General features: G+C 37.7%; 1 protein-coding gene across 1 annotated transcript in view; it reads right to left on the reverse strand.

The window, feature by feature from the left end:
- The window catches only part of LOC140171486 (uncharacterized), a 67,290-nt gene that overhangs the window by 51,407 nt on the left and 2,924 nt on the right, over positions 1 to 12,959 (reverse strand). Inside the window, exon 2 of the mRNA XM_072194755.1 lies at positions 442 to 544. Within this exon, the coding sequence (XP_072050856.1) occupies positions 442 to 544 (103 nt within the window). The remainder of the gene's footprint in view (positions 1 to 441; positions 545 to 12,959) is intronic.

Here is a 12,959-nt window from a genome sequence, read left to right on the forward strand (position 1 = left end):
TGCAAAATTGTTACTCTCAACTTGAGACGAGACACACATCATCAAGTGATTGCTATCTCACTTCACTCACAATAATACTCACTGGATGCTGAAAGCATCTTGCGTCTAAGCATACCACTCCTGACTCGGGGTTTGAAGCGTAGCCTTATAATACAGTTTTGTAGAAGAACTATATCAATTGAGGTGTTTTAAAGTTAGGCTTCCCAGAGTTATATTTTTGAGGGTTTAAGATGTAAGGCTCTTCAAGAATATTAAGGAATGTAAGCTAAAGCAGTTAAGGCCGCATGAAATTAATTTTTTGGTCCTTGTCCGGATGATTTTTACAAAATCAAAAATTATACTTAAAATTGAAAAAGAAAAAATATAGACGAACTCCAGAAACTTATGCGGGCGCGAACGAGAACCAAAACATTAATTTTATACGGCCTAAGTGTTACATACCATGAGCTACCCATCCATGCTTGCACTTCTCACAGGTTCTGATTTGGCTCTTTCCTGGAGCGAAGCATTCACATGTACAGCTGGGTAGAGTGCAACGGATAGCCTAGAAATAAGAAGAAAAAAACAGACACAATTAAAAACTGCACTTCTTTCAATAAAATAATACTAAAACACAAAGGGGGGCAAACGTTGACAGGGATGGGCAGCCAGATTGACCGTTACTTTTCCAACTCCCTCTCACCCAATGACCCCCCTTTTGTTTTGCTGTCATGTGCTCCCAATTACCCCCTCTTCTAATTCTGAATGAATTTTTGATGAGCTCTCGTTGAATGGCCATTTTTTCTCTAAAATTACCAGAATTTTCCACCAAGAAAGGTTTTCAACTGAACATTTTACTCCATTTCGACAGGTCTCAATGAATCACCCTTATTTTTAGGGGCTTCTCAGTCAATGACCCACTTTTTGGCATGAAACCTCTTGAAACCGAAAGACCCAATAGTTTTGAACTGCCATCCACACGTACACCCCCATCCTCTAGTGAGGGGACACTAGCCACTAATCCTCCATGTGATATCACCAGTGTTGTCCGTTCGCCCGGGACGACCAAAACATGCACAGGACAACCAAAAATAATGCTCTAGTTGTCCGGCGGACAACCAAAGATCTACAGCCAAAAGTCAATTTTTCAGCATGTCAGTTTGCTCAAACCTGACACAAGTGATGAATTGTTAAATATTTAAGAGTAACTGTTCATAAATTGACTACACTCACTCCACTTCAATGGTCACATGTAGTTCTTTCAGATTGTGGCAGCTTACGGACAACTAAAAACTTTGGTGGACAACCAGAAATTACAACCTGGTTGTTCGTGGGACAACCCCTTTTATTTTCTTAATTCGGACACTGGATATCACCCATAAGAATATATTAACATGTCCCTTACAAGTGCAATGTCCAAGGGTAGCGCTAGAACAATACACTCCAGAGTCCGCAGGGACCCCTGAACTTGCAGAAAATAAAAAAGTAAGGGGTCCCTAGTAGAGTTTGGTGAGTCAGAGTTGCACAAATGCAGCATCGACATTACCCCCGGATCTTATGTACACAAAGTCCATGTGATAATGAAATATATTGACCTGTTCTTTATGTCACCATTTGAAATCATGTTTTGAAAACCCGAGATATGTTTGAAGGGCCTACCAGTCAATATTCTTGGCTACTAAATCACAATGATAATGAAAAGAATAAATCTAGAGTGATATGAATGTCACCATTTAATAAGTTAAGTACATAGTCCCCCCACAAGCCATCCAGGACCAGTCCCTTGATGTCACCAAGTGTCAAGCTATTTAATACCTTAGGAATCTCAGACTGATTCTTGATTCTCTCATCACCTGACATGTGAAGTGAGAGTGGGTGAGGGTGAAGGAGCTGTAAGGCGAGAATCCACTTTACCATAAGATACAGTGACAAAGCTATGACAAGGTGTGGTGATTCTCATGCTACCTATAGCCCAAAGTGTTCAATAATGAATTCAAGTTTGACAAGCTTGAATATTGCGATGTGACATCTCCTGCTTATATCAAAACAAAAGCAATGAATGGATATAATTTTCATGCATTTGACTTAAAATTCCAGCAATTTTAAAACACATTAATTTGCATATAATTTTCCCATAATATGGACCTTCTTCCACATTTTAACAACAGAATAATCCTTTTATATTCAGCAAGTTTTTATGCAGTTCAAATTTGCTTTAGCTTAAAGATAGACTAGACAGTTAAATGTTTGAAATTATGGCACAGAAATTGTTTCAACTATCTATGACAATATCTCTGTGACATTTCGTACCTAGCATGACTGCCTTCCCAGGTATTAGTCTCTGTCACAGGTCTTATAAGACAACAACCAATCCAATGTACATTTGTACAATTGACAGCATTCAATGGTGGATAACAGAATCAGTCTCTGTCACAAAGATGTTGTCACAGGCGCTATTATAACTATCGGGTGATAGATTATTAGCTTGACAGCAGGGCTGGGTCATGTCAGGTATTGGACACTTCAGATAACTAGTCTGGTGGCTGTCTGGAGGGAGGGTTGCCATAAAGGTTGAAAAGTAGCACAAACTTTAAAGGGGCAATCAAAGATTTTTTGTATGAAATATTTTGTCCAACTGAACCCTGGGAACTGAACAAGCGCAAAATAGGTTAATTTCATCATTTGAGCTTTTTAATATTTTATTTATTAAAACATTGCAACATTAATTACATTATTCATTCATTCAATCTATCTTTATTCTGGTAAGCTCTTTCAATACATAAGTACTGATCTCCCAAGAGGTCCAGATCAGACAATATCAATATACATTGTATAATAAATTAAACAATCAAAATACAAAGAATACTATAATACAAATGAGGATATGAAAATAATACAGTAATGTATATACACAGGCATGAAAAAGATGAAAATAATAGGAACTACATCATTACCATTATTATCATAAACCAAAAACATAATTACAAAATATATACACAGTATTGTTAAACAGCAATAGCATTTTTGAACTCATACATACTCATGGCCATAAAGTTTGAGCGAATGTTCAGTGGAAGATTATTCAGAGTACTGCAGCTCTGTAATTGAATGTTCTTTTACCAGCAAAGATATTCCATGTAGGAACAATCAGGGCATTATGAGTTTGACTTGAGTACCTTTGTCATGACTTGAATGTGTAAAACTGAAAATAGATGAGAGATAAGATGGAGCTATTTGTTTAAGACACTTGAAAGTAACAATCAGTGATTGATTATCCCATCTACAATTTAGTTTTACCCAATTCAGGTCTTCCATCATTTTGTCAATTGGAGTTCTGATGTCAGCATGGAGAAGCATTCGAGCAAGCTTGTTCTGCAAGACCTGGAGCTCATGATGATAATTAGCATTGAAATTATTCCAAACAGAACTACAATAGTCAAAATGAGGGAAGACTAGAGCTTTAGCAAGCATGTTCACAGTACTAGGTGGAAGATAATTCTTGACTCTACCAATTACACCGATACGTTTAGATACATTAGATGACATATAATTTACGTGTTCACTCCAAGATAAGTTTGGGTCAAATACTACACCTAAATATTTGTATTTATTTACAATTTCTATGCTCTCATTTCCATAGGCAAGAGATATATCCTTAAATTTACTTAATTTCTGTCTAGAGCCGAATAGCATGATCTTAGTTCTTTTAATGTTTAAAGTGAGTTTATTAGACTTGAACCATTTAGCTATCATATCTAGGTTACTCTTGAGATTAGACTGTAATATTGTTGGATCTGGTGAACTAACTAAAAGAGTTGTGTCATCTGCATACATTACGCACTTACAATTAACAGATTCTGGTAAAGAATTAACAAAAATAATAAAGAACAAAGGACCCAATATTGATCCTTGTGGTATCCCAATATTAATATCTTTAAAATCAGAGAGAGTTGAATTTATATTGACAGCTTGGGATCTACCACTCAAATATGATTTGAACCAGTCCAGTGACATGCCAGTGATACCATATGAATACAATTTATCAAATAAAAGATCATGATTTACCGTATCAAAGGCTTTTTTAAGATCTAAGAAAATTGACCCGGTTACTTTACCATCATTCACGTTATTCAGGATATAATCAGTTACATCTAGGAGAGCAGTATTAGTACTGTGATTAAGTCTAAAACCTGACTGGCATGGATTTAAAATATTGTTTAATGTAAGGTAGTTGTACAATTGATCATGAGCAGTTCGTTCTAAAATTTTAGATAATATTGGCAGAACTGATATAGGCCTATAATTGCTGACTTCATTCTTGCCACCATCCTTGTAAATAGGTGTAACCTTTGCTTTTTTCCACACAGTAGGAAAGACAGAAGTTAACATGGAAAGGTTACATATATATGCAAGGGGTGACAGATGACAGGAGCAGCTAATTTCAAGAGTTTAATACACACATTATCAATACCAGTACTTTTGTTATTTGAAAACTGACAAATTTGATCAAATACAAAACTTGGTGTTATAATATCAAATTTAAAATCTGCATTTTCAACATCATTATTGAGTTTGTGAACACTATCATTACTACACTTAAATTCATCAGCTAATGTGTTTCCAATAGAAGTAAAGAAAGTGTTAAAATGATTAGCTGTTTCTTTATCATTTGAAGTGAACCCATTCTGAGTTTGTACATTAGTAACATTAGATTTATTCTTAGGAATTATTTTCCTAATTGTACTCCATAATTTCTTAGAATCTTTTACATTTTCATTGATGGCCTTGTTACAATAGTTCCTTTTCAATGTCTTATTAAGTTTATTGACTTTGTTTCTTAATTGTCTTGCCATATTCCAATCATCAGAATTATTGGTTTTATGAGCTTTAGCAAAATAATAGTCCCTGTCCTTTGAAAGTTTAATATAATCTCCTGTAATCCAATCAGGTAATGAACCCTTGACACGCTTCTCTTTAACAGGACAATGAAAATTACAGGCATCATCAAACATAGTTTGAAAAGTATGGTGTGCATCATCTACGTTAGAACATTTTATAACATCATCCCAATTCACTTTCTTAATAGTGTCAACAAAGTCATGTTCATTCAAGTTCTTAAAAGATCTAGATTTAATAGTTTTTGGTGGAGCCTTAATTTTCTTATTTTTTCGTACAATATAAATAAGCGAATGATCAGAAAGCCTAAACTATGCACACCTGAACACGATACTTTGTTAGGTTGTGATACAAATGCTAAGTCAATAATAGTTTTAGTTGTCTCAGTTATTCTGGTATAGTCACTAATTAATTGATTAAGGTTACTGTGAGTTGAAATTTTCTTAACTTTACTTGCATTCGGCGTTTACATATATCAAGATTAAAATCTCCAACAACAATAACATCATCATATAAAGATGTAGCGTTTTGAAAAATAAAATCTAATTTGTTCAAGTAATCAACCGTTGAGTCAGGTGGTCTGTATACAGTACCCAGAAGGATAGGCTTTGAGTAGGGCAGGTTGAGCTCTATCCAGTGTGCTTCAACATTTCTTTTTTGCAAATCAGCCTTTTCATTAAAAACAATACCATCCTTAATATAACATAAAATCCCACCACCATCTTGTATATATCTATCAAGTCTACTAATATTATAACCATCTATATGAAGTTCACCATTGTCAATATTATCATTTAGCCATGCTTCAGTTAAACATAAAATATCAATGTTATTCTCATCAAGTAATATTCTGATATGATCAACTTTATAACGCAGACTTCTGATATTTACATGGGCTATATTAAAACCTTTTGAAAGAGAACATTTAAAATCAATAAAAGTTTCACCAAATGGAAGCTCATCATTGCACACTCTAAAAAAGCAATTGTTACAGATCCATGAATCAATATTATTACAACAGGAAGTATTCATATCAGTACAAGATACATGGAAGTCAAGATTACAGTTATTACACACAATATAATTACAGTTATCAATTTTACAAGAACACTCACCACAATTATTATAGTTTTTAGAAGATCTTTTCTTACTTCTATTAATATCATTGGTGTCATAAGATTCATTATTGCACATAGTATTTTCATTACCAATTGAAGGAACATGATTAACATTTGAGTTACACTTACTTTGCATATGTAGATAAATTGCAGAATCAGGATTAGAATTTTCAGTATCATCAACATAAACATTAGCATTTAAATTACTGGCAGCCCTTTTGCTGGAGGGGCTCATGTCTATTTTACTACATTTATTGACCATAGAAGGATGCATATAATTCATTATGTATGTGATAATAGCTTTCCCATGACCATGACAAACAGTATAGCACAGGAAATTTTCAGGTTTTTGATTTTCGTGGTTAATTTCAGAACTGCAAATTTAAAAATCTGCAAAAATATTGTTTACTCATTGGCTTTAATTTGTAACTGTTTGTAATCACATAAAACCTCAAAACTGCTCCAAACACTTCCAAATCATAAAAAATACAGCAAAAATATCACGTTTTATAAAAACAGTATTAAATACAATGACAGTGAAGTCCCGAGAAAGGAAGAGGGAGGAAGGGAAAGAGAGCAGATCAGAGAGGGAGGAGGGTGAAGAGATGGGAGGAGGATGAAGAAAGAAGGGGGAGAGATTAAATGGTTTTGGTACCTCGCGGAACAAACAAAAGTTGTACAAATGAATTTTTCCTTCGGGAGGTAGGGAGTTAAAAATGTTTCTCCTATGCAAACTGGTGGGGCAAAGAAACAATTGGAGGGGGGAGCAAATAAACCATTCCGTTGGCGCCGCTACTGAATAAATTCGATCGCTTGCAATTTGTCATTTTACCTGGAGGCTTTTGGGGGACAGGTAAATGGCGAAGTTAAAAATGGGCGAGTTAGATGAAAATCGAGTTAGAATGGAAAGTTACCCCCTGCAGAGATGAAATAATGACCTCTGCTGAGAATACAGCAAGTCTCACCGGCGAGTTAAAAGATCTTTACGATAAGTCCCACCGGCGAGTTACAATTTTACGGCAAGTCCCGCCAGCGAGTTAAGATTTTTATGGCAAGTCCCATCGGCGAGTTAAGATTTATGGCAAGTCCCATTTAGCAATTTACAGCAAGTCCAATCAGCGAGTTAAAATTTTTACAGCAAGACATACTGGCTACTTAAGATTAGTTTGATTTAGTCTAAATTATCGAATGCTTAGTTTTTTCTCACCATCATGAATCCCAAGTCAGGTGAAAACCATTACCCTGTCATGATTTAGACTTGTTGAAGTATAGGAGGAAGTGGATACATTCTGTTGAATTTTCAAAAAGAAATTGTCATAACTTGCTGGCGGGAGTTGACGGCATTGCTGTAAATTGCTTGCAGGACTTGATGGTGTTGTCCGTTGTTGTAACTCACTGTTGGGACTTTTAAGTCCCAACAGTGAGTTAACAGTGAGCCATTAAAATGGCTTTGTCGTAACTCGCTCATGGGACTTGATGGTGTTGCTGTAACTCGCTTGCAGGACTTGATAGTGTTGCTGTAACTCGCTCGTGGGACTTGATGGTATTGCCGTAACTCGCTCGTGGGACTTGATAGCATTATATCGTTGTAACGCGCCTTTAGCTTACTTTGTGGGGAGTAATTGACAAAAAACCTAATCTCTCTGGGGGTAACTTGCCTTTTCTTTAACTTGCCTTTTCTTTAACTCACCTAGTTACTACTCCCAACATTTGGGGTTCTTGTAGGTAAGTCATTTGCCACACTGCTTGGTGTAGCCATTTGTCACACCCAGACTGACACAGTGAGATTGCTTTGGACAACCCTGATGTCTTGTGGCAATCATCTGGCTGTCTGAATCCATCTGACAATCTAACACTTATCACACTCCCAAATCACACTTGGCATTTTACTTGCTTGAGTACGTAGGCCTATACTATAGACATGCAGGTTGGTAGGGGTATAAGAAGGTATTTAATCCTCGGAAATAACTTGCTCCACTTACTTGTTTTTTTAACAAATTTCATCATTTTTCCTGCACCTCTATAAATATTATTATTAAAGGCAACTATTAAGCATAAATTCTGAGAGGTAGGAGTAACCTTTTTGTTTTTTAAATTTTAATCATTATCAACAAGCTTGATGGTGTCCAGAAATGTATGCTGCAACCAAATGAATTGTCCTTCACATTAAGTCCGGTTCTTACTCCACATCGCAGCGCGATGCGATGCTATAAAAACTGTAATCTGAGCCAGGTTTTTACGAGCTTGGTGGTAAAAATTCTCATTGCGCGGTGAAAATTTCGGTCCGCGATGGAGTTGGATTTTGTTCAACTTTATAGCATCGCGCTGCGATATTGCAGCCGTGCACGCTTGTGATTGGCTGCTGGAAAATCAAGGTCGGCAGAATGACCATAAAAGGAGATGCAGACCCCACATGCTTTTAAAATATTGCAGCATCGCGCGATGAAATTAAAATGTACATTTTAATTTCATCGCTAATTTTAATTTCATCGCAGCGATCCTGCGAGGTTTTAAAAGCATCGCATCGCACTGTGATGTGTAGTAAGAATCGGACTTTAGATTGAAATAGACTAAATAGATACACCATATAGCTGTAACATCATTAACTTGTAAGCATCCTCTCACTCATCCTCTGTAAACTTTCTATAGAGCTATTGGAAAGACAATCAATCAAAGTTCTCTAACCCTAATGTGACCAAAAGCCACAAAAAGCTACAAGAGCAAGAAACTATAAGCGCAAGTATTGCATGTGATATAATTGCATCATCATGCGAAAGCACATATGGTGACGAAAAAGCTTGGCCGGCCAAGCCACCAGGTAGGCATGCTCATCCATTTCCTCAAATGATATATCATTGATATCCTTGCCCCTCCCCCTCACCCACATTTCTAGATCTTTTTCCCTCCTCTTGTTCCCTTTTCCTCTTTCCTCATTCCCTTCCCCCATTTCCCAATTACATTTTTCTTCTTCCTTTCTTAATTTATCCAGGTCCCCCCCCCCCCATTACTTTGTTCTGATTGGGCCACCTCAAAAAGCCCCAGGTGGATGATGGCTACACATCACACACAGGTTGTCTAACCATGAAAGTAAGAGCATGATCAGCCAAATACTGAGTTCCAGCCTTTCAGCCTGTAAATGTTAGGATTTTTTTAAATCCTAGATCTGCCAATGTGAATTTTTTGACAATCCCTCCCTCTTGATCTTTTTAAAGTTAATCCTACATGTAGCTAATGTCATGAGCAATACTCCTCAATCTGCCTGTCTTGGTGTTTGTATGTCAGGGTTTCTTTTAAAATAAAATGTCTGATGCTAACGACAGATAGAGATCACAGGTACCGTCTCCCACCTCCGCATTGTCATGTCAGTACTCAGTACCCAGACACTTGCTAATGATGACATTGCTGAAAATAATGCCAACTTAACTCTACACAGCATAACCCATTTCACACATTAACAGAAGGGGAGGGGAAGATTGGGAGAAGAAGGAATGGAGAGAGGGATAGGGGATGAGGCTGAAGAGAAGGGTCAAGTAGGATGAGGATGAAGAGAGGGAGGGGATGAAAAGAAGGCGAGTGGAGGATTCAGAGAGAAAGAGGAGTGGAGGATTCAGAGGAGAGGGGGATGAAGATCAGGAGACAGGAGGAGAATAATGAGAGTGAGAGGGAGGAAGATAAAGGGAGAGGTGAAACATAGAGAGAGAGAGCGCGGACGATGAAGAGACAAAGAAGGGAGGAGAATGCAGAGATGATGATGAAGACAGAGAGAGGGGGGCTGGGAGAAGAGAGAGAGACATTTTAACAGTTTAAAATCAAAACTCTTTTTTTTCAATTTGCTGCCCTTCAGCCAATTGCCTGCTAAAAGTTGGCTAATGCATCAAATTTATCATGACTTCTCCATGAATTCATTGTACATTGTAAACCTAGTATAAAAGTACGGACAGTTCAGTGAAAATTGTGTGTCCCCTTTTCTTTTCATAGCCCTTTTTGAATTCATACTTCACTTACTTTAATGTCAACTCATCTCACAATGATTCAGAATGAGAACGAGAACCGCTCCCATTTGAAATATGTGATACCTGTCTCTGGGCAGATGGTCACTAGCTGTCAATGGGGATGTGTTGTGTTTTATGGATTAGATGGGCATAGCTGTGATTTGTTCATCAAGAATGGACTGAAAAGACAACCCCCATGATATATATTCTGAGTGTACATATGTGTGTTTCCACTGGGCACACCGTATTTCTTACTGGGTAACATCCACCAACCACCTTGTTTCCACTGTCGCTCTACCCGGTATGGGGTGAACGATTGTGTGATATGGTGTAGGGCGGAAGTACTGGATTTTGTTTTCATGACCTTGGGTCGTCCTGTGTCACTCGCATTGCATTCGTTTACTGTCACCTTGCAAGGCTGACTTTCGGTACACCCGCATCGCAGCGTGATGCGATGCTATAAAAACTGAAATCTGAGCCAGGATTTTATGAGCTTAGCGGTGAAAATTCTCATCGCACAGTGGAAATTTGGTTCCGCAATGGAGTTGGATTTTGTTCAACTTTATAGCATCGCGCTGCGATATCGCAACCGTGCACGCTTGTGATTGGCTGCTGGGAAATCAAGGTGGGCAAAATGACCTTAAAAGGAGATGCAGACCTCACATGCTCTTAAAACATCGCAACATCGCGTGATGAAATTAGAATGTACATTTTAATTTCATCTCGCTATGATGCGATGTTTTAAAAGTATTGCAGCATCGCATCGCACTGCGTTGTGGAGTAAGAATCGGACTTTACCCGCTAACCTTTCCCCAGTAGAAAGATGCATATTGTATGCATGTATAGTACTTGATTCCAAGTCGCCCTAGGATAGGAGTGTTTGACTTAGCCCTACCACAGGGCCTTTTTTTTATATTACACATTATATACACCATGCTATATACTGAGAACTGCTAAAAACCCAGTGACAGCTCACAACCCACTAACCGCTGTCCCCGAGATAAAATTATTTCTGGGGAATTAGCAGTCACTGGCAGCAGCTCTCTAAACATAGCCAGGTTTTATGCATGCATGGTTTTGGATCACCACAGTCAAAAGGCCCTATACTAGTAGGGCTATGTTTGACTTGCCTTGCTGTACTTGTCACTAGTACTCCATCATATATCCAGCTGTCTTATGCACTGTGACATTTAATGCACAGACTGACACCTCACATGTTCATAAATGTGACATTGACCTTCAGCTCAGGATCATTTCTACATTCCTGGCCTCAAACCCAATTATTTTGTGACTTTTGAGACATTGTATGACATACATACAATCATACATAAGGGGCTGTGCAATAATTGAATACATGAATACAAAAGCCACCCAAGTCCATCGGAAGTGATTTTGAGAGAAAAACATGTGTATCATTTTTATTCCTTCAGTTAGATTTACCTGGTCAATATGGCAAGTTTTACGTGCAAATGAGTGGATTAACATGTATTAGGTATGACGATTAGCATTTCAGGGACTTCGTGGGGTTCATTTTAAATTTTGGTCTTGGGTGGTTTTTGAATCATATACAAAGACAACAATGTTAGAATGAGATTACCACTAGTAAGATAATACAAAATAAAGCACACAGGTATGTATGTTGATAAGCATTCTGCCATGTAATATAAACAACGCACTTTCCTTTATTAAACCCATTTCTTTCTCAAAAGTCACTCTCTAGCAATGAATGTGTTACAAGTGGACTTTTATACATACTGAATTTCAATCAATGTGTTACAAGACTCAAATCATGGAATTGGGTGATTCTTTCATACATGCTATTTTTCACATGCTCAATAGACACAGAGGATGAATTTGAGTTGTTCTTTCATACATATGGCAGGCCTATATCATACAACAATTTCCCATGCTTAACTCAACTTGGCCAACGTACATTGTATGGACTTGGGTGGCTTTTGTATTCATATATATAATTGCCTGTCCTCTCCCCCTCTCAGCAGTCGGCACGCTAAGCTAGCAGGCAATTATGCATAGAATGTTTCTGAACTTTCTGTACTCAGTGAATGTGTGCCAAAAATCTCTTGCCCCCCCCCCTCCCTTGACTTGCCAAAAATCTCCCTCCCCCTTTTGTCCTGCCAAAAATGGCTTCCCCCTCTTTTTGCCCATAAGGGAGGGGTTAATTATTGCATAGCTCCTAACTCAACAACGACATAAACAATAATGTATTCATACTATACAGTTTGGCAGCATTCATTAATAGTAGATACCCAGGGGGTGGCTTTGGCCTTAGGGCTCACAGATTTTCTGCAAAATCATCCTATTGTGGAATATTTTGACCACTTTTGGCCTCAGGTTGACATTTTATGGGCACACCCCTGAGTACATGGACATGAAGCTTGCTTAAAACCAGGGAATCTAAATTGCATAGATTTGCCTTCACTACGGTATCTATGTCTCCAATAACAAGAAATTCACCAAGTTCTATGTGTTATGACATTGACAAACATAATCTCCAGTAGATTGGGGGAAGGGAGGGAAAGGCAGGGCAGGGCAGGAGATAAATATAATAAACATTGAAGTGTTTATGACTGATCTGTACACATAGTCATGTCCCTTTAATATAGCCAGCCACACATATACAGTAAGCCTGTCTTAGCCAGGATGACACAGTGATGGCTCCCAGCTAGGTGGAGCTGAAATGACTGTTGCCTGCCTCAGAAGATAATTTCACGGAGTGCTTGTCAACTTAGCAAATAAAGTGACAAGCATCCCCCAGGGCCCAGCTACATGATAATGTTGCATGTTTGAAAATGTTGTGCATCTTTCAATGTCTATGCATCAAACATTTACAATGTGGCATGCTCTTCAACATGAATTTCATCTTCAAAGTGAGCATGAATTTTATCGTGCATTCACTCATGGATGTAAATCAAAAATAGGTGGGAGATTTTGCGGGATGTCGATTTACATTTGA

Source organism: Amphiura filiformis, chromosome 15 (assembly GCF_039555335.1).
Source record: "Amphiura filiformis chromosome 15, Afil_fr2py, whole genome shotgun sequence".
Lineage (NCBI taxonomy): Eukaryota > Metazoa > Echinodermata > Ophiuroidea > Amphilepidida > Amphiuridae > Amphiura > Amphiura filiformis.